The sequence below is a fragment of the Eptesicus fuscus genome, chromosome 14 (genome assembly GCF_027574615.1).
Source record: "Eptesicus fuscus isolate TK198812 chromosome 14, DD_ASM_mEF_20220401, whole genome shotgun sequence".
NCBI classification, from domain to species: domain Eukaryota; kingdom Metazoa; phylum Chordata; class Mammalia; order Chiroptera; family Vespertilionidae; genus Eptesicus; species Eptesicus fuscus.
Genome location: NC_072486.1, coordinates 42,426,154 through 42,449,615, shown reverse-complemented (window position 1 = coordinate 42,449,615; position 23,462 = coordinate 42,426,154). Strand labels below are relative to the sequence as shown.

The 23,462-nt window shown below is 36.7% G+C and overlaps 1 protein-coding gene and 1 non-coding gene across 3 annotated transcripts in view; both read right to left on the bottom strand.

The window, feature by feature from the left end:
- Positions 1-1,130: 1,130 nt before the first annotated feature.
- Positions 1,131-23,462, bottom strand: part of LOC103293700 (B cell receptor associated protein 29) — a 41,106-nt gene continuing 18,774 nt past the window's right edge. For both annotated transcript variants that reach the window (XM_054726645.1, XM_054726646.1), the window contains exons 6-8: positions 22,641-22,749; positions 3,142-3,242; positions 1,131-1,254 (exon numbers count right to left, since the gene is read on the bottom strand). In XM_054726645.1, the coding sequence (XP_054582620.1) occupies positions 1,219-1,254; positions 3,142-3,242; positions 22,641-22,749 (246 nt within the window). In that variant the 3' untranslated portion in view covers positions 1,131-1,218. The remainder of the gene's footprint in view (positions 1,255-3,141; positions 3,243-22,640; positions 22,750-23,462) is intronic.
- LOC114235055 (small nucleolar RNA U109) lies at positions 18,506-18,633 on the bottom strand. The gene has a single exon (XR_003621237.1). It is a non-coding gene; the product is annotated as a small nucleolar RNA U109 (small nucleolar RNA).

The following is a 23,462-nucleotide window of genomic DNA, read 5'->3' as shown; positions in this document are numbered from 1 at the left end:
AGCAGTAACTCTTGACTTTTATCTGAAAAAAAAAAGTCTTACATACTTGCTCATTTCATCCATTTTACAATGAAAAAAATTAAACATGTGTGAAGTTGATGCCAAAAGGATAATAAACAACAAAGGATAAAACAAATATGAAGAAAATAAAAACTCTAGTAATTATTTTCCATTTTCTTTTATATTTAGGTTTTTATGAGACAAGAAAGATAATTTCCATGTCTAAACACTGGGAACAACCTAAATCATATTAATGCTATAATCATTATCATTTTCTAAAGGAAATGCTAAATGAATATTTGAATGGAAAAACAGTATTTAATATTTAGCTTTAAGATTACATAAACATCTCTGAGGAACTATGATACCAGTGTATGTATATTGGAGGTAATATTTGTATTACAATTATATAATTCTCACAGCAATGGGAAATACTTGCTCTCCGAGTCAAGAATTCCAAATTGTTGCAAAATAATTTTAGCTCAGTGCTGTGACAGTTGTGCAAATAGATGTAAACTCCACTGCTAGATGGACTTTAAAAAGGTTGACCACTTACTAATTACGTGTCATTGACACAAATGTCAACAAAAACAGTCCAATAGGTGGACAGTAACAAAAATATAATTATTAAAACAGTTGTCTTATGAGAGTAAACCATACTATGTGTCATCAGGCTTTCAGGTCACTGTTTTTATTTTTTGCTCTGACTCTTCCCTATTAATATAGTGGCAAATTCTGATCATTTATCCTTATTTAATCTCCCCATGAACAAATTTGCTGATAATGGATACTATATTCAAATACATAATTATTATCATCTGATTAAATAGATTATTATTAGTAGAAACTCATCAAAGCTTTTAAAGGCTATTAATGGTTTCATGCAACTTAAAAATCTAATTTTGGAAGTAACTGGAAAATGAATTTTTCTTTCTATTGGTAAATAGCCACCATACACCACTGTTACTATGAATATCTAAATGTTTTTAACATGCTTATATTTTACTTAAGAGCCAGAATATAGACTTTACAATATATGTGAAACATCATCAAATATTATGATAATGCCATTATAATAACAGCTTATGTATGGCATTTTAAAAAGTATTGGCCAGTCACAGTACATTTTTCTGAACTGAATTTTAAATTTCTGAGAGACTAATGTGATAGCAAATTTATCATCCTGACATGGTATGCCATGATCTTCTTCCTCACAGTTCACAGGCTTTTCTTGTTGTCTTTTGGTAAATGATCCTGCAAGAAAAAATGGACTTAAGTAGTTATAGCAAAGAGTGAGAAACAGATTCATAGATAAGACATGAACTTAAAAAAATTCTCTTTTCTGCATATAGTTATTAATTATAAGAGTAATCAACAGTGAAATATGGATTAAGAAGGTCTCAAATTTTAAAAACTACAAAATTGGTGGGTTTTACTAGAAAAGATGTCTAGAGGGGAAAATAAAACTCTTGGTAAGTTCTTTTTATCCTCCTACCTTAATCTATTTTGCTTTAGCTTCACAGTTATATAAGGAAACAAAATTTCTATTCCCCTTTGGCAGAGAAAGAATGAAGGGAACCACAAAACCCAGATGGGGTGGCCTTTTTTGTTGTTCTTCAGATATTTGCCAAATAGAACTAGCTTCTCAAATTATACTCTTTACTGATCATGTTAAAAGATGACTATAACATATCATTTAAAATTGGAAGAAAATGGGGTAGAATTAATCTTAAGAGATCTTGTTCCAAGAAGGTAAAAGTCTACCCTGAGGGAAATAATTTCATAAAATGGAGTTGTAGTGTTATTGCTTATACACAGGAAGTTCATCAAAAGCTTATTCAGGCTGAGTGTTGATGCTTTCAGAATAACTTTAATAACATTAACTTTAAGCAACCAATCAGAAGACAGGATTAGAGAAGATAGGTTATATACACTGAGTGGCCAGATTATTATGATCTCTGAACACATAATAATCTGGCCACTCAGTGTATATCTTACCACTTTAGACAAAAATCACAGCTTGAATGGAGCTGTTATTCTGGACAAGTCCCTTAAGTAAAGGGTGATTTTCCAAAGTGAAAGTTACAAACCGGCAGGTGCTCATGCTTTTGTACTGCTAATGACCCTTGGTTAGTTCTATTTTTTCTTTTCTAGAAGAGCACAAGTGCAAACAAGGAAAGGCAAAGACTACATATTTTAAAGGGACTGTTTTCTAATATTTATTTAGTAACTATAACAGGAAGGGGACCAGATGGGGAAATCCAAATGGGTTTAAAGGCTGCAAAGTAGGATTTGTTTATGGTAAGGAAATCAGCTTTCCCCTCTCCCACCTTTGTTTCCTTAATATTTTATAGTCCCTTATTTTCTGATAATTTTATTTAAAGTAAATCAACTATGTAAAATTGAGAAAGTTAAGTTTCCCAAAGAACTTTAGGATATAATGCAATTTTTAAGGTTGGTTTGACAACAGAAGTGAAATCCATAAAGGACAATTAGATATAGCTTTTTACTGTAGATGGTCTACAGCAGTGGTTCTCAACCTTTCTAATGCCGGGACCCTTTAATACAATTCCTCATGTTGTGGTGACCCCCAACCATAAAATTATTTTCGTTGCTACTTCATAACTATAATGTTGCTACTGTTAATGAATTGTAATGTAAATATCTGTGTTTTCCAATGGTCTTAGGCTCTACAGCAGCAGTCACGACCCACAGGTTGAGAACCACTAGCAGGGTCACCTAAGACCATCGGAAAACACAGATATTTACATTACGATTCATAATAGTAGCAAAATTACAGTTATGAAGTAGCAACGAAAATAATTTTATGGTTGGGGGTCACCACAACATGAGGAACTGTATTAAAGGGTCGCGGCATTAGAAAGGTTGAGAACCACTGGTCTACAGCAATCTTTTGATTCTCAAGTAGGATTTGGAAGGTGAATGTGATTATCTTGTATTTTCATGCAATGTCCTAATCTTCACCCTCTAGGTAAATTCTGGGTTCCTTAATCACTTAACAAAACCGTGATTAAGTACAACCAACTTGATTTGGGAAGAGCAAATAACACAAATAGTTGACTTACTAGTAATTAATTACAATTTCAAAAAATTTAAGCCTATAACATGGATGTCACCCACCTGAAGTTCTGAGTGTTCTTTTAGGAGTAGGTCATATTCTTTTGAAAGACTCTCTGATTGCATCTTCATTGCCATCATGTCATTTTGTGCCTTTAAAAGGGCTAGAAAACATTGAATAGAATTTAAGATTTTTATTTTAAAGTAATTTCAAATTTACAAAAAATTTGTAAGACTTGAATAGAGGGCTCCTTTGTAGCCTTTATGCAAATTCACCAATCTTAATGATGTAGTACATTTGTTACTGTATTCTTCCTCTCTACACACACACAATTATTTTCTTGAACCATGTGAGAATAAGTTACAGGCATCATGCCCCTTTACTCCTTAATACTTCATGGTGTATTTCCTAAGAACAAAGGTATTCTCTGACATAATCATAGTATAGTTACCAAATTTAGGAAATTTAACATCAATATAATACTTTTTCTAGTCTACTATTCATATCCCAATCATGGCAAATGTCTCAATTATTTCCTTTTTATTATTATTTTTTCACCTCTAGTTCAGGTTCCAGTTATAGATCAACTTTTGCATTAAGTTGTCACATCTGTAGTTTCCTTTAATCTGGAATAGTTCTTCAATCTTTTAAAAAAATATGTTTTTATTAATTTCAGAGAGGATGGAGAGGGAGAAAGAGTCGAAACATCAATATTGAGAATCATTGATCGGCTGCCTCCTGCATGCCCTCTACCAGGGATTGAGCAACCTGGGCATGTGCCCTACTAGGAATTGAACGGTGACAGCCTGGTTCATTGGCTAACCCTTAACAACTGAGCCAGACTAGCCCGGCTAGTTCTTCAGTCTTGCCTGCCCTTTTCTCCCTCATTTTTTGTGACACTGAAATTTTTAAAAATGCAGGTCACTTTAAAAATAGAATGTTTTTCATTTTGGTTTTGTCTGATGTTTCCTCTTGATTAAATTCAGCTTATGCCTCCCACTTACATACACATATCTCTCTCTATATAAAAGCCTAAGGGACCTAACAACTGGTTGCTATGATGCATAATGACCACCAGGGGGCAGACGCTCAACATAGGAGCTGCCCCCTGGTGGTCAGTACACTCCCACAGCCAACCTCCCACGGCCCCTCCCCCCAGCTGGCCAGCCTCCTGCGGCACCCATAGCCCTGACAGATCGCTGTCCAGGCCGAGGGACCCCATCCATGCATGAATTCGTGCAATGGGCCTCTAGTTTATTTCGTATTTGTGATATTGAATGTCTTTCAAGGTATCACATCCAGAGGCCCATCAGCCTCTCAATGGCTTTCCATTTTATAGTTATTTTCCTCCTTATAACTTAGAAGCAAGCAGTATGTGAGAAGACAATTAAACGATGTAAGCATCCTGTTCCTTGATAAACTTTGCCCTTATTTTTAGCATCCACTGATAATTCTTGCCTAAACCAATCTTTATCATTATGGTTGGGATATGGTGATTTTCCAGCTTCACCAATCCATCCACATTTATCAGTAAGCACTCTACTATAAAGAAGAGCCTTCCTTTCTTTTTAAGGGGCTATTTTTAAAAATGTATATTTTTATTGATTTCAGAGAGGAAGAGAGAGCTAGAAACATCAATGATGAGAGAGAATCATTTATCAGCTGCCTCCGGCATGCACCCACTGGGGATTAAGACCATGCCCTCACCAGGAATTAAACCGTGACCTCCTGGTTCATAGTTCAACGCTCAACCACTGAGCCATGCTGACCGGGCTAGGGTAAGAGTTTGAGGAAAGAAAGTGGAATTTATAAATTCAAAAGGCACTTTTGGGGGACAATAAATGAAATTATAGAGCCTATTTATAAACAATCTGGTTGCTTTTCCTCTTGAGAAGTCATCACATGGGCATTTTTGTATATAAGTATATGTCACTATCAACTAAAGTGCCTTTTGTGTCAGTGCTCTCTAAACAATGTTATTGAATTAAACTTTCTGCACTGTTCTATATCTGCATTGTCCAATAAATGTTCTACATCTGTGTTGTCCAATATGGTAGCCACTAGCTACATGTGACTACTAAGTACTTTAAATGTGGCTGTTGCAATTGAAGGACTGAATCTTAAATTTTATTTACTTTTAATTAATTTAAAGTTTGATTAAAATAGATAGCACAGCTTTACAATTTCTTCTACATTACTTCTATAGATCCATAAGTCTAAATTAGATATTATAGATTGAATTTGACAAGTTCAATGTGTCATTTGGTAAACGTATGGGTTAGGCATGGAAGAAAGACTTTTGATAGTGGTTAGATTTCGTTGGAACCACAGCCACAACATAAAGAGTTATACATTCATTTCTAATTTGGGTTCTACAGAGCATTTCCTAGAGGATATATGAAAATGTGAAACATGCTGTTCTCTTCAGGATCTTACTAAAAATGTTTAAGAGCCTAGATTTCTGGCATATAAAAAGCTAAGAAGATTCTACACCCAATAATGTCTGACTAGTCTATAAAGGTGGTTTTAAAAATACTGGTCAGGAGCTTGTATTAAACAGAGGTTGATCTTAATGTTAAGAATGATTTACATTTAAATTACTGGCATGAATAAATTACTTAGGAAATATCATAAATCTTAGCTATCAACTCATTAGTACCTGATTAAAAGATAACATTTTCCCATGAATTGTTAGGTGAGAGAATGAGTTGGGTGGTCTTATTAATCTGTAAAAGCAGCAAGAGTTTTAATTATAAATGGGTGTTTTATATTGTCAAATACTTTTTCTGCATCAACTGATATGATTTTTATCCTTTGTTTTGTTAATGTGGTATATCACACTGGTCAATTTGCATATGCTGAACCATCCTTGTGCCCCTAGAATGAATGCCACTTGATCCTGATGTATTATCTCTTTAATGTATTGTTGTATTCAACTTGCTAATATTCATTTATGAATAAAACAATAAAATGGGTATAGAAGAAAAGTACCTCAACATAATAAAGGGCATATATGACAAACCCTCAGCTAGTATCATACTCAATGGTAAAACACTAAAAGCTTTTCCTTTCAAATCAGGAACAAGACCAGGATACCCACTCTCGCCGCTGTTATTCAACATAGTATTGGAAGTCCTAGCCAGAGCAATCAGGCAAGAAAAATAAATAAAAGGCATTCAAATTGGGGATGAAGAAATAAAATTGTCAATTTTTGCAGACAACGTAACTCTTTAAATAGAAAACCCTAAAAACTCTACCAAAAACATATTAGAAACAGTAAATAAATATAGTAAAGTTGCAAATTACAAAATCAATGTACAAAAATCAACTGCATTCCTGTATCCTAACAGTGAAACTTCAGAAAAAGAAATTAAAACAACAAAAAAACAATTCCTTTTGCAAAAGAATAAAATACTTATAAATAAATTTAACAAAGGATGTGAAGAACAAAGGACTGAAAACTGTAAGACATAAAGATATAGGAAGAAATTCCATGTTCATGGATTGGAAGAATCAACATAGTTAAAATGGGCATATTACCAAAGCAATATACAGATTTAATGCAATCCCCATAAAAACCCCAATGGCATTTTTTAGAGAAATAGAAGAAGAAATCATCAGATTTGTATAGAATCACAAAAGACCCCAAATAGCAAATGAATCCTGATAAAAAAAGAAAGAAGCTGGAGGTAGCAAACTCTCTGATTTCAAATTATACTACAGAGCAACCACAATCAAAACAGTATGGTACTGGCATGAAAACACACACAGATTAACAGAACAGAATTGAGAGCCCAGAAATAAACCCACATGTTTATGGGCAAAAAAAAATTTTTTTTACAAAGGAGCCAAAAACATACAAAAGAGAAAAGAAAGCCTCTTCAATAAATGATGCTGGGTAAATTGGAAAGCCACATGTAAAAGAATATAACTAGACTGCTGTTTGTCACCATACACAAAAATTAACTCAAAATGGATCCAAGACCTAAACATAAGACCTAAAACAACTGCATAGAAGAAAACATAGGTAGCAAACTTATGGATCTTGGTTTTAAGAAGGACTTTATGAATTTAACCTCAAAGGCCAGTGAAGTAAAAGCAAAAATAAATGAAGGGCACTATATCAAACTAAAAGACTTATGCACAACAAAAGAAACTCAACAAACAACCCAACTGAAAAATGGGCAGAGGACCTGAAGAGACACTTCTTCCAAGAAGACATACAAATAGCCAACAGATATATGAAAAGATGCTCAACTTCCCTATCTATTAGAGAAATGCAAATCAAAATTACAATGAGGTACCACCTCATACCAGTTAGAATGGCTATCATCAACAAAACAAGTAGTAACAAGTGTTGAAGAGGTTGTGGAGAAAAAGGAACCCTCATTCACTGCTGGTGGGAATGTAGACTGGTACAACCACTATGGAAAACAGTATGGAGGTTCCTCCAAAAAGTTAGAACAGAGTTATCATATAACCTAGTAACTCCTTCCATGATTATCAACCTCCAATGAGAGAAAGAGATAGAGATAGAGATAGAGATAGAGATAGAGAGAGAGAGAGAGAGAGAGAGAGAAACATTGATTTGTTGTTCCATTTAGTTGTTCACTCATTAGTTTCTTCCTGTATGAGCCCTGACTAGGGATCGAACCTGAAACCTTGGCATATCAGGACAATGCTCTAACCAAATGAGCTACTCAGTCTGAGCCATCAACGCCCAAAATTTGAAAATTTTTATTTGCAAAGATATATGCACCCCTATGTTCATTGCAGCATTATTCATAATGGCCAAGACATGGAAACAATGGAAGTGTTCTTCGATGGTTGATTGGATAAAGATATGGTACATATATACAATGGAATACCACTCAGCCATAAGAAAAGATGAAATACTGCCATTTGTGATAAGGATGGATGTTGAGAATATCTTGCTAAGTGTAATAAGGGAGACAGAAAAAGTCAAGAACCATATGATTTCACTCATATGTGGGATATAAAACTGAAAACAATAAATGAACAAAAAAGACATACAAACACGCACAGACACAAACAACAGTATGGTGATTACCACAAGGAAGGGGTTGGGGAAGTGGTAAAGAGGGTCAAAGATACGGTGATGGAAGGAGAATTGAGATTGGGTGGTAAACAATGCAATGTACAGATGATGTACACTTGAACCCCATATTTTATTAACCAATATCACCCCAATAAATTTAATTTTTAAAAAAGCTAGAGAACCTCTTATACTACTTATTCAGAAGTTTTTTTCTGATCACTTCTAGAATGAATCTATAATGAAACAACTATAGGATAATCCTGTTTTGGGGCACTTATCAAGCTAAGGTATAAACTGTGTTTATTTTGTTTTGTATTTCAGTGAATATTAAGAAACCTAACGATTACTATCTTATTGAACATACTCCAATAAGAAAAGGCTGTTATTGCCTAAGACCGTGGTCGGCAAACTGCGGCTCGCAAGCCACATGCAGCTCTTTGGCCCCTTGAGTGTGGCTCTTCCACAAAATACCATGTACCCTACTTAAGTTAATAACAATGTACCTACCTATATAGTTTAAGTTTAAAAAATTTGGCTCTCAAAAGAAATTTCAATCATTGTACTGTTGATATTTGGCTCTGTTGACTAATGAGCTTGCCGACCACTGGCCTAGGAGCATTTTGGATTGCTTTCCAGTCCTTTATCTATTTCTCTTTTTACAAGAATTACAATATCCTGTTTTGTATGCCTTCTACCTCCTTCCGGAACTGCCTTTGTGACTAAGGGATTATATAAACTTGTTATCTGACATTTTAATATGCTTGTTTTATTTTGAACCATATTATTTTGGAAACAGCTTATATATGGAAGACATTATTAGACAAGGAGGCTTGAGATGATACATCAAACTCACTTTCAATTTTCTCATCTGCAAATATGAGTTGCTATCACTTGACAGTGGCTTTATGGAAACGCTGAGATATTTCATGACAACACTGGCCAGATTCAAATAAAAACTAGGTTATGTTCTAGTCACTTTTGGGGGCACATGCATCATTTATTAATATAGAGAGTAATCCCAACTAATGTTATAGTGACACACAGTATGCCAAAATGTTTGTGTACAATGACATGCAAGCAGGCCAAAAATATTTGTGGTTTTCAAAGTGCCAAACTTACATTAATGGAGCTATTTGCACAGTGGGAGGAGTGGGTTAAACTAACACACTGTGTAAATACATTGTGTCACTATAATTTCTATCTGAGATAACAGACACTACTGGCTAAGCTTTAACAGGAAATGGAAAATATTTTGAAGGCACTGGCATGACAGCTAAAGTTGGCTATGGTATAAGAGCTGTAAGGACTGTGCCAGAGGAAACATCCTATATAATAAAAGCCTAATATGCCAATTGACCAAATGGTGGAACCACCTGTGGAATGACTGGTTGCTATGACATGCACTGACCACCAGGGGGCAGATGCTCAATGCAGGAGCTGCCCCCAGACCGCAGGCCCCAGGCCAGCCAAGGCGGGTGCCAGCAGGGGCCCTCTGATTGCCCCACTGGTCACCCCACAAAGGGAGGCGACCAGCGGCAAGAGCAGCGGAGGAGGGAGGGGTGGGAACAGCTGGCAAGCGGGCTGGCACCATCCCCCGACCGCCCCACTGGTCACCTCCAAGGCAGGTGCCAGTGGGGGCCCCCCGATCACCCCGCCAGTCACCCCACAGATCGGCCCTGATTGCCAGCCAGGCCTAGGGACCCTACCCGTGCATGAATTTCATGCACCGGGCCTCTAGTTTCTAGATAAATTTCTATACATCTAGTGTTGGTTTCTTTTCAGTTTATTTACTTCTATTTTTGAGAGCTTGAGAGTGTGATATACCGGAGCTATTCAGTACTTAATCCTTACATGTACTATTCCTTTATCAGTGATCAAGTACTAGACCATTAATCTACAGTACTGCTTCCAAGATACTGACTTGGAAAGTAGACTCACAGACCTTTGTTAAGTAAGAAACATAAATTGTGTTTTTCACTGTAGTTATTTTTGCCCAGGCCTATATTATCAGGTACATGTAGATGAGGTCTGTTTTAGACATCACTTCAGTCACCTTTTAACCTCACATCCATATTTCCATTATATCTCACCAATCAATCTACTCCATCTCTGTTACCTCTGTCCTCATCTCCAGTTTAGATTACTGAAATGGATTCCTCACCTAGTTTTCTGGTTACTATAATTCATTGTCCACATTATCATCAAAGTGATTGCTCCTCTCCTAAAAACTCTCTAACAGTGTCCCCTTTCCCCCAGAATGTTAGCATATAAATAAGGCATATGAGGCCCTTCATGATGGATTTTAGGCTTACTGCTCAACTCTCACCACTGCCTCCACTTTATGTTCCAGTAACATTATGAGCTCCTTGTGGTACTTTGAAAATGCCATGCTCTTTCAGTTACATGCTGTTCATTTTGTGAAAACATTCTTGCCCATCTCCCTTAACCTCTCTGCTTCTCTCATTCTCCCTCTTTTAATATGGCTAATTAAAATTCAACCTTCAAAATGTCAACAGATTGTCCTGGATCTCTGCTGTTGGCTTCTACTTCATCTTGAGCTAACCTTTATTACAGCACTTACCATGCTGAAGTATAACCATGTTCCCACTAAACTATGGTCTACTCAAGAAACAGAGTTGTATCTGCCTTGAGCACTCAGCACTATGCCTAGCACATGGTAGGTGCTTAAATATGTTCCTTGAAAGAAAAAAGGAATGGATACATAAAAAGTTTACGCTTTAGGCACCTAAAAAATTAACCTGTGTAAAACCAGTTCATTTCCTAAAAATAAAGTGTCAGGTAAATAATGAGGTGTCACTTTAGTCACCTGATAGGAATCTTGTGAAAAAGATTTATATCAAAAACAGTTATATCTTTAATCAAAAAACAAAATATTCAGGATAACTGGACAGTCACAAAGCAAACAGACCATTCTTGAGATATTTTGATAAAAATATAATCATATTACAAAATACCTCATGCTAATTCAGAATTACAAACAAAAACCAAATAGTATCACAGAATACAGTTCAATAAAATAAAATAAAAAACACATAAAACAGTCATTCTAGGACTGGGGCGAGATATATGCAAGACAAGTAAGAAAAAAGGAAAGTACTAAAAAAAATAAAGATAAAGCCAAAAAACAACAACAAAACAACCCCCCAATGATGGGGATACGTCAAAGGGACACAGGAGCCAACTAAAAGATTCCCAATAGCCAAAGCTTGGATAACTTGAGCAACAAAATAAATTAGTATTAAATTATAACTCAAAGTTCAAAATGAACACCCATGAATCCATATTGATACACATAAATGAGTAAATAAATATGTAGAGGAGAATAGACAAATCTGTGAAGTTCCAAATAATTTACGTAGATACTCGACCCTCGGGAGGTGGAACCTAATTCCTCACTTCTTAAGTATGCGCTTTGAATAGTGACTTCCTTCCAAAGAGGAGTAAAAAAAGTAACATTATCATACAGAAACCTGACAAATACTACTTCAGCCAGGTCAACATCAACAATAATAAATCATGTTAGTATGTACTCTTGATGTTATGTGATGAATTCCAATAGAGAAACATTTCACAAAATATCTAACCAATACTTCTCAAAATTGTCAAGGTTATAAAAAATAAGGAAAGTCTGAAAAATTATGATAGCCAAGAGGAGCCTAAGGAGACAAGAATACTAAAAGTAATGCGGTGTGCTGCATAAGATCCTGAAACAGAAAAAAAAGCCAGGTGAAAACTAAGGAAATCTTAATAAACTATAAACCTTAGTCAATAATAATGTCTCCTTATTGATTCATCAATTGTATAAATGTACCAAATTAATGTAAGGCATTATTAAAAAAAAGAAAAGTAACAGTACGGGACATATGGGAATTTGCTGTTCTATCTTGCTTATTTTTCTATAAACTGAAACTGACCTAACATAAAAAGTTTATTATGACAGTCGTATGGGACTGTCAGCTGATTTCTCAACAGAAACTATGCAGGCCAGATGGGAATGGCAAGAAATATTCAAAGTGATGAATAGCAAGAACCTACAACCAAGACTACTCTACCCAGCAAAGTTATCATTCAGAATTGAAGGGCAGATAAAGAGCTTCACAGATAAGAAAAAGCTAAAGGAGTTCATCACCACCAAACCAGTATTATATGAAATGCTGAAAGGTATTCTTTAAAAAGAGGAAAAAGAAGAAAAAAGTAAAGATAAAAATTATGAACAACAAATACATATCTATCAACAAGTGATTCTAAAAATCAAGTGAATTAAAAATCTGAGGAACAGAATAAACTGGTGAACATAATAGAATCAGAGGCATAGAATGGGAGTGGATTGATAATTCTCAGGGGGAAGGGGTGTCTGTGTGGGGGGTATGGGAAGAGACTGGACAAAAATCATACACCTATGGATAAGGACAATGGGGGGGGAGAAAACCGGGTGATGGGGAGATATGGGGGGGAAAAAGGAGAAACAATTGTAATAATCTGAACAATAAAGATTTATTAAAAAAAAAAGAAAAAAAGAGAAAAAAAAAGTTTATTATGAAAAAGCAGTAAGTCCAGCCCTGACCGGGTAGCTCAGGTGGTTAGAGCATCGTCCCGATATGCCAAGGTTGCGGGTTCAATCCCCAGTCAGGCCACTTAACCAAGCATGAAGGGAGACAGTTTCAGGGAGGCTTCCTAGATGTGGCCACACTGAAGCTGAAAGTTGAGCATGGTCTATAAAGAAGAGCGAAGGAAAAAGGACATTACAGTCCTGGGCAAAGGCACAACGTAATGAAACACTATTGTTAGAACTACAAACTACAATATTTAATAAAGTAGGAGTACAAAACTTATATTGGACAAGGGTGGGAGATAAAGCTAGAGATGACGGTGAGGCCCAGGTGCCATCTTGAAAAGCTGCAAAGGTGACGGAAATCAATAAAGACTTTGAAATAGTACAGAGGCACAGTCAGAGACATGGTGTTGAAAACTGCTCTGGGGGCAATGTGAAGAAGCAGAGAGATTAAAGTGGGACATGCTTTAGGGGACTGCTTGCTTTGCAAGAGGAGCAGCAAGAATTTTTGGAGTGGAAATAAAGCTGCACAAGTAACGTAATACAGAGTAAACATTGAGTAAAACCAAAAACAGCTTTTTCACATGCAAAGAACAAAGAAAAAAATTAATGTTTTTTTTGGGGAGGGTATCTCAGTTTCTCTACCCATCACTAGGTATACTAGTGCCTGCCCATACCTTCTAGGGTACTAGCAATATGAATGAGATTTATGGGTAAAGTGCTTTTGGGTTTAGAAAACACATGGATTTAAAGAATGCTTATATTTATAGCGATTACTGGTACTCAGGGCCAGGGAACTGATAAATACGCTTTCTAATTTAATAAATAAAATGAGCCCCACTGTGAATGCTATTGGCATAGGAAATATCAATACTTGCATAAAGACTTCCTTCATTAATCTTAGTTAGGTTGCTAAGTAATGTATTTTAAAAAAACAATTTTGGTTCTGTACTTACTGAAGAATAATTATAAATTATATTAATAAGCTAGCTTTGCACTTAAAAATCAGATGTATGAAAAAAAATCAGATGTATGTTTCAGGCAAAGCACTGAGTAAGTATAGATTATAACAGATTGATTTGAAAAGGGTATGCTTTATAAAGCAAATTCATGTGTAAGCAAAAGCAACAAATGGAATCTAGAATTACCAACCCATCATATGTGAGAATTGAAGGAGCCAATTTACATAGACTATAAACAAAGAACTAATTTTACTATGAAATTTCTTAAATTATCTGATCAAGAAGCACAGGTGCACAGCAAATTTTTAACAATAGCAGAAAAAATATTTTCACTATTCTCATTTATACTGAAAAAGATACTCTTCTTTATTTGAAAACCCTAAATAGAGGTCAGTAAACTTTCTGTAAAGGACCAGATAGTAAATGTTTTTAGCTTTCTGTGCCATGCAGATTCTGTACAGTCTATTCAACTCTGCAGTCACAGAAAACATGTAAACGAATGATTGTGGCTTTGTCCCAATAAAATTTAATTTTTAAAAACAAGGCAGAAGGCTGGACTTGGCCTATGGTCATACTTTGCTGACCCCTGTTCTAGCACTTGTAAGTTTTACCAGTTTCTCTTAAGTTATAAATTTATTGAAAACAACTAAATAATAAAGTATCAGAACATGAGAAGAGAATCCAAATTGTACTGAAAATTTCAAGGAACCTCCTAAAAAGTTTCCTATTTTAGCTCTATCAATTTTCCTTATAGAAAGAACAAAATCTACACAGATAGGGGATGTTGCAATGAGATTTAGTTTTAGGAAAAAAAAAAAAAGAAGTTTTTCTTTCTTAAGTTTCCTGCTCATTTTCCTAGCTGATTGCTTTCTATTCATTTCAAAAGTGACTGAGTCAGGTACCAAGCAGGGACAATTTGAACATGAAGATGGTAAGTTCAATTTTGGATAAGTTGAACTGAGACTGGTTGAATTTTCATGGAAATGCCCCATCAGGCAACCTCTAAAGCAAAAATTCATGCTTCAGTCTTTAAACCAAAACTGATTCATCTCATTGGTGTTTAGCATTTTTAACCCTTTGCACTCGCTTGCTTTTTTCTCTATTCCTTTATTCTAATGCTAACCATGTCGAGTCACACTCGACATCCGAGTGCAAAAGGTTAAACACTTCCAAGTCACCCATAGAAAAGAACAGTGCTATTATTATGCAACTAGAGGCCCGGTGCATGAAATTTGTGCATGGGAGGGAGTCCCCTTAGCCCAGCCTGCACCCTCTCCAATCTGGGACCTCTTGGGGGATGTCTGACTGCCGGTTTTGGCCTGGGGATATCCCTCTCACAATCCAGGACTGCTGGCTCCTAACTGCTCACTTGCCTGCCTGCCTGATTGCCCCTAACTGCCCCCCCCCCCCTGCCAGCCTGATCACCCCTAACTGCCTCTGCCTGCTGGCCTGGTTGTCCCTAATTGCCCCCCCCTGCCAGCCTGGTTGCCCCCAACTGCCCCCCCTGCTGGCCTGATCGCCCCCAACTGCCCCCCCTGCCGGCCTGATCGCCCCAACTGCCCCCTCTGCCGGCCTGATCGCCCCCAACTGCCCCGCATGCCAACCTGATCACCTCTAACCACCTCTGCCTTGCTGACCTGGTTGCCCCCTCCCCTACAGGCCTGGTCGCCCCTTACTGCCCCCACTGCCAGCCTGGTTGCCCCCAACTGCTCCCCTCTGTTGGCCTGGTTGCCCCTAACTGCCCCCCCCCAACCAGCCTGGTTGTCCCCAACTGCCCCCCTGTCTGCCTGGTTGCCCCCAACCGCTGCCCCTGCTGGCCTGGTCGCCCCCAACTGTCTCCCCCGCCCCCGTGCCAGCCTGGTTGCCCCTTACTGCTCCCCTGCCAGCCTGGTCACCCCCAACTGCCTCCCTCTGCTGGCATGGTCACCCCTAACTGCCCCCTTGCCGGCCGGGTCACCCCCAACTGCTCCCCTGGTAACCTCCAACTGCCCCCCCCGCCACCCCCCGCCAGCCTGGTCACCCCACACAGACTGCTGTTCAGTCGTTTGGTTGTCCCTCACTAACCCCCTTGCCGGCCTGGTTGCCCCACGCAGCCTAATGTTCAGTCATTTGGTCATCCCTCACTAACCCCCTGCCAGCCTTGTCGCCCCACACAGCCTGCTGTTCAGTCGTTTGGTTGTCCCTCACTAACCCCCTTGCCGGCCTGGTTGCCCCACGCAGCCTAATGTTCAGTCATTTGGTCATCCCTCACTAACCCCCTGCCAGCCTTGTCGCCCCATGCAGCCTGCTGTTCGGTTGTCTGTCCAGTTGTTTCAGTCGTGACGGCCCCTGGCTTTAGGATGGTTTTATAAATCAACCTCAGATTTAATTAACAAATGAACATATCAAACATCTAACACTGCATAGTTTACCGTTGATCAGGCTTTGAGAGGTATTTTTATCTTTTTCAATTTAGAAGCTTATTTGACAACTTTTTATTATGACATACAAAAAAGACAAATTGATTTGGAAAGTAGTGTCAGAAAAGTCATCCCTAAACTTGAAAAAAAATGTTTTAAATGATTTTTGACAATATTTTTTTAGGTTGATAGTTAAAATCTAAATGAAAAAAAATTTTTTTCTTCTTTCAGTCATTCCCTATTTAACTTGTAAAGTATTTTTGATAGAAGTAACAATAATATCTAGTAAATTATTAATTTTTAACATAGACAATGCACTGGGCCATTTGTGTATACAACTATTCTGTGAAGAGCTATAGTTTAACTTCCACAAAGTGAAAGCCAGTCTTAAACCAAATCTGAGTGACTAAATTTCACACTCCCAAATGCTAGTTAGATATTTTCACAGTACCTTTAAACAAATAAAGAGAATTCTTAAATAGATTGAAACATTTCAGTTGTTTTATTCTTTCTTCTTGAATCTAAATCCCTGTCCACAAATTATGTGACAAAAGATTGTTTTTTGGTTCTATATTTTTTCTTGCTAAAAATCTACTGCTGCCTCTGTATTTACTTTAGAATAAATTTTGGACCTCTAAGCATGGTACTCATGAGTCTCCAGCTCTTATCTTGGCTTCCCACTCTACCCTGCCATACATAAACCATAATCTAGTCATCATGGCCTTTCATCATTGGTCTGTGTGCCTTCCTGAGGCTAGGGAAGGACTCTCCCATTTCAGCTTCCAAAATCCCTCTCATCCCTGAGCCTCAGCTCAAGTGATACCATCCCCATGATATTTTCCTAGACTCTGCCAGTAGTAACAATCACTCTCTCCTTTGTGCTACCATAGCCCTTTGTACTAGACCTTTATTTTGGCTTATCAACCCGTGCCTTACTTTTTTTAAAAAAATACATTTTTTATTGATTTCAGAGAGGAAGGGAGAAGGTGAGATAGAAAGAAACATCAATGATGAGAGAAAATCATTGATTGGCTGCCTCCTACTCGCCCCCTACTGGGATTCGAGCCCTCAACCCAGGCATGTGCCCTTGACCAGGAATCAAACCCAGGAAACTTGGTTTCACCGTAGGCCGATGTTCTATCCACTGAGCCAAACCAGGTAGGGTGAAAAACATGTATTTTTTAATTCAAATAATAAAAACTCATTAGAAGGAAATAAAAGTAAAAATATAGTATGACCAAAACTACCACATTTTAAAAAGCATTAACAATTTTAAAGTAAGATGATGGCTTTGAAATAACAGCAAGTAAAAGATAGTTCAGTTCATGCCCAGGAGAATTTACTAGTACAACTGTAAAACATGCTTAGGTTGGACTTTGAGAATTTATTTTTAGATAGATAGATGGCTCACACTGTTCCTCTGTAAGGAATTGGAAAATCTCCAAGTTTTAAATTATATCCTTTTCTTGAGACTTAAGACTCAAGAGGCAGGAATTCAGTTAGGGTTACTGGTACAGTGAATAGCAATTTCCCTATAATTTTCTCTCTTGTCTTGACCTTCAATTTCTCCTAAAAAGCGCTTCAACATTTTCACTCCCTGGTCCTATGTTAGTATGACTTTTTACTGGCATTAAAGGATAATGACTATATTTTATTTTACTCTGACATCTTCCAAGGTAGTGAAGTTGGTCTATAAAAGGAAATGTTAGTTCTTTTCAAGGTAAGCCATGGTGATATGGAAGCATTTACCTAGGAAGAGAGTTGAATTATCAAAAACAAGATTAAAAAGGACAAGAAGGTTGTTTTCTGGTCCAAATCTAAGGTCCTTGTTAAATTCTGTCAATACTCAGGTACATAAAATAGGCGTTTACATTCAGTTTCTACATTAAAAATTTGCTTTATCCTTTACAGGCATGCTTTTCAAGAACAGTTTTAGTTATGTTCCATGTTAACTAATCTTGCAATAGCCCTGGCCGGTATGGCTCAGCTGGTTGGGTCTTGTGCAGTGCACTGAAAGGTTGCTGGTTTGATTCCCAGTCAAGGCACATGCCCAGGTTGACTGGGTTGGGAGCTTGAACCCTGGTGCAGGGCGTGCAGGAGGCGGCAGATCGATGTTTCGCTCTAGCACCGTTGTTTCTCTCTTCTCTTCTCCCTTTCTCTCTATCTAAATGTCAATAAAAAACCTTTTAAAGAAATCTTGCAATAAATAATTTGAAAAGTTCTTTAAAAAACTATTGATAGAAACAGACAAAAATGAAGGAAAGAAGAAGGAAGGAAGGGAAGGTGGGTAAGAGGGAAGAAAGGGAAGTAAGGAAAGGAAGTAAAGGAAGGGAGGGTGAGGGTAGGAGGAAGGAAAGGAGAAAGAGAGAAAGAATAAAGGCAGGGTCAAGGAATTTGCCCTAATCACTTTTTTGTCTTCTTTTTCTTTTCCCTTTTTGTAGGAGAAATATACTACTGCTCAACCTCTACTAAAATAGCAGTCCTAGAACTCTGTTAATGTAGCATGTTATGGACATATTCCTGCTCCTAAAGGAATGGGGAGGAGACAATTCCACATGTAGTACAATCACTTTTAAAATCATATTTACTTTTACCACTGCCTGATACATGCAATGATTAAATGGTACATATATCTTCCCATAATAAGAATACTGAGGAGGTATTTATTTATAAGAATAAATACTGTAGCTATCCTAAAAGACTCCTTTGAAGTCAATGTCCTTGAACATCAGGTTTTCCATTACATACAAGATTTATTTTTATTATGAAAGCTTGTGAGCTTTGCAAATCTTCAAAGCTTAAGTTCTCATTTTGCATGGTAGTGCCCTTCCCCAATTACTCCACACACTGGGACATCAGCTTTATTGTTAAGCAGATCATTAAAATTGACTGATGAGGCAGGTTCTTACACCTGACTAACTTAGTAAATTAGGTGTTTTGGGACATGTACACACTAGGGTCATATTACTTCACTGAAGCACAAGTAATTTACTAACTCTGGGCAAAAACTCAATTGGTACTACAGAGTGTTCTTAATACCTGTTTTTGGAATGCTAGTTTTCCAATTTGGGGCGGACCAGCTTAAATAAACATTTATATCTATGCTTTATTTCTACTAATACACTTTGGTGAAAATTTTTTACTTAGATTAAAGAAATACCAAGGGTAAGACAAATCATTTTACTCCTATTAAAAAATAAACAAGCCTAGCTGGTGTGGCTTAGTGGCTGAGTGTCGACCTATGAACCAGGAGGTCACAGTTTGATTCCTGGTCATAGCGCATGCCAGGGTTGCGGGCTTGATCCCCAGTAGGGGGCATGCAGGAGAGAACTGACTGATGCTTCTCTCTCATCATTGATGTTTCTCTCTCTCTTCCTCTCCCTTCCTCTCTGAAATCAATAAACATATATTTAAAAAAGTAATAAACCACGTTACTTTCCTACTCAATTGTCAAATATAAAAGAACTTTCTGAAACATTTGTTAAACACTGCCAACCTTTATATCCTCAATCTTTAGAAATCAGTGAATATTTTTGAATGCTACTACGTCTAAAGAATGGTGCTTCTAAATTCATCCAAATCTTGTACTATTTGTTTATGTAATTTCTTAATTCTTGCCTTAATAAATTTGACTGGTTTAGGTCAAGAGAACATAGCCAAGGATTTAACTCATTTAAAAATGAAACTTTGATCTTCTCAAGGTCATTAGTAATGTTATCTAAAATAATAACTTTGGGTAAATAAAATGTATTCATAAAATACTACACACCTTGCAGGAACCAAATAGGACATACTCAAACAGGTAAAATCTGCTTTTACCTCAACACTGATTCACATTGAAAATAGCTGTGCAGTCTACACTTCAAACACAGGAGCTGGAATCTCTTGTTACCAGATTATAAACACAATGCCTATATTACCAGAGAGTTAATTTTCTCCAAACATCTGAAATGTCTCTTAAAGAAATATTGTGTTTATGTTAACCTAAAATAATACTGAGTTTAGAGAGTTACATTTCAGACTTGTGAAGTTAAGCTCAGGGTTGAGAGGGGTAGCAGGGCACACAACCTATTCCTGTCTGTCTTTTATTTTTATACTATCCTGCTAACAACATAAGAAAAAGGATCGCTGGCAGATGTGAAAAAGGAAAGCAAGATTTTAAAATAATTTTTTAACTAATAAAAGATATTTTGAAAATAGTCCTTTGCATTCTTCAGAAGGATTAGCGCCAATATTTTGTGTTGGGTTAAAAAAGAACACGGTTTCTGTTCTGAAATATCTAACATAGAGGGTAGGTGATTATTAAATTTATTTTTATACAAATATTAAAACTTCTTGATCATGTTCCAAATCTTTTGGAATTGCAGAAGAGCCAACAGTACCAACTATGACAATATTTTTAAATTAGGGCTACACTTTCCCTACCATATATTATACCACTTTGACCAGAGGAGTAACTTATTTTTTAACTTACTGCCTCTAAAGAATTTTCTGATATACGTTCTTAACTTTAAGAAGTAGAAAAGTGATTAAATTTTTAATATTGTATTAAATATCCTATTGATTTTTTTTTAATGGAATTAGCTTTTACCTTCAGATTTTTCCATCTCAAATTCAAAGGCCCCGCGGGTATGGCTCAGTGATTGACCCGGAGGTCACAGTTCAATTCTTGGTCAGGGCACATGCCCAGGTTGTGGGCTTGATCCCAGTAGGGGGCATGCAGGAGGCAGCCAATTGATGATTCTCTCTCATTGATGTTTCTATCTCTCTCTTCCTCTCTGAAATAAAAATACATATATATGTTTAAAAAAACACAAAATATCTTGAAGAAAACTCTACCCAAAGAATGTAAATGCATAATCAATTTGCAAGTTATATTACAGAGAACTTCTATTATACTGAGGCCTATTTTATATTTTATTTATATATTTATATATATATTATTTATTTATTTTTTTTTACAGAGAGAAAGGGAGAGGGATAGAGAAAAACACTGATGAGAGAGAAACATCGATCAGCTGCCTTCTGCACACCTCCTACTGGGGATGTGCCCGCAACCAAGGTACATGGCCTTGACTGGAATCGAACCTGGGAACCTTCAGTCTGCAGGCCGACGCTCTATCCACTGAGCCAAACCGGTTAGGGCCTGAGGCCTATTTTAAAAATCGAAATTTACAAATGGCATAAAGTAGGTCCTTGATTCAGTCACTGAACATTTTCCAATTTATCTCCAACATAAAGTAATGGAAGAGACTTAAAATTGGAGAAGGTCTATACATTGATCATTACTTTAACTCTGACTGACTGAGAGGTTCCCTAGTGCCTGGACAACATCAAGAAATAACTGTTTTAGCAGAAATGTTCACTGGGATCAAGCCACAAACTTTCCTGGTATGACATTGGACTCGGGGTATCCAGTTTTCTGTGCTATGTGGTTGCAGGCAATAATAATTTGTTTGACTAAAAAGAAGAAAATACTATTGAAACTATTAAAAAACAACAACAACAACAAAAATGGCCCCAGCCATGTGGCTCAGTGGTTGAGCATTGACCCATGCACCAAGAGGTCACAGGTTCAATTTCCAGTCAGGGCACATGCTTGGGTTTCAGGCTCAATCCCCAGCAGGGGACATGCAGGAGGCAGTTGGTCCATGTCGATACATCGATGTTTCTATCTCTCTCTACCTCTCCCTTCCTCTCTAAAAATCAATAAAAAAATATTTACTATAAGACAAAACAATGTAAAAGAAATAGCTGCCTTCAGGAAAATGAAGTTAGGATGCTCTACCCAAGTCCTCATTGCAATGTATTTTGAAATGAAACATTCAAATTCTCAGCTGACATCCTGATTTTTCTTACTCTATGCCAACCCATCTTTTTCAAGGAATGCTTTCCTTATATCTGGCAGGCAGGAAATATTAGGGCTTGAGATTAGCAATATACTTTCTTTAAAAAAATTTTTTTTAATCCTCACCCAAGGATGTGTTTTTATTAATTTTTAGAGAGAGAAAGAGAGAGAGAACTATCAATGTGAGAAACACTGATCAGTTGCTTCTTGTACACGCCCGGACTAGGATCAAACTGCAACCTGGGTATGTGCCCTGACCAAGAATCAAACTTGCAACTTTTTGGTGTACAGGGTGACACTCCAACCAACTGAGCCACCCGGAACCAGGGCAGCAACATACTTTCTTATAACCAAAACTGTCCACCTGCGATCACTTCTTTTAAAGGAGCAATGTACTATGATGGAAGAATGTGATTTATTTTCCAATAATGTGTTTACAAGCAACTTTTTAGGAACATAGCTCTTTTGCTAAGGTAAGAACATCTGTATTTACAACACAGATCTGAAACACCTACATGTTTTTCTGTATAACACAGCATGTTTCTCTTGGCTGAAACAATGTTTTATCTTCATATTTGAGCAGAATTTATAAATAGGTCGCTCGTGGTATTTCAGTCAGAAGAACTATTTAGCCATTAACTTTGTTTTAGGAAAAACAGTGAAGTGTAACAGCATAAAATATCATGCTCTTTCTGCTTTGGCACATGCACACAAAGTTACCATCTGAAGTTTTCTTTAATTCAGTTTTCAGTTTTTCCTTGTCTTCTACCAGTTTTTTATTTTCTGCTTCCAAAACGTGTTGCTCTTCCTTGTTATAGCTTTTCAAGAGCTATCAAAAAGAGAGTTATAGAAATTAGCTTAGATTGCAATAGCCAGACATTCTTCCAGGAAATGGTCTGAGTAATATATTTAAAATTATTGATCTTTATTTTAGTCTTTGTCTTTTTAGTATTTTATAATTTTCTACAATGGAATTCTGCTAACATTAACTTAATATTTGGCAAACACAAATAAATTTCTCCTTACAATGGTTAAAATCTCTGAAATGAAAATAAGAGGTTCTGGTTGAGCTATGATTAAAATTATATTTTCAAAAGTATTTAGGTAAATAACGTGAATATCTTTTTATCAATTAAATGTAATGAAAATCTAAGTTTAAAAACCACAGTTCTAAGGCTATTAATTGGGAGATCGTTATATTCCAGTTACAGAGCTGTCTACTCAGACTATTTTCAAAAAATCTTTATTGTTGAAAGTATTACATATGTCTCCCTTTTTCCCCCCATTGGCCCCTTCTAGCCTGTCCTGCCCCACACCCCAGGCTCAGACTATTTTTATAAAGGTGGATTTGTAAGAGAAGAATATAATGTTGTCAGGGGGATGTGGATAAGTAGGAAATGAAAAGGCTATCCCTACGCTTGGAAAATTCTAATTTTCATTGACCTGTCTCCAAATTAATTTTATTCAGTTAATCCTTTATGATGCTCTTCATATTTTAAAATCTATTCTGGCTTTTAAAATGTTTATTTTATGTTTCTAGCT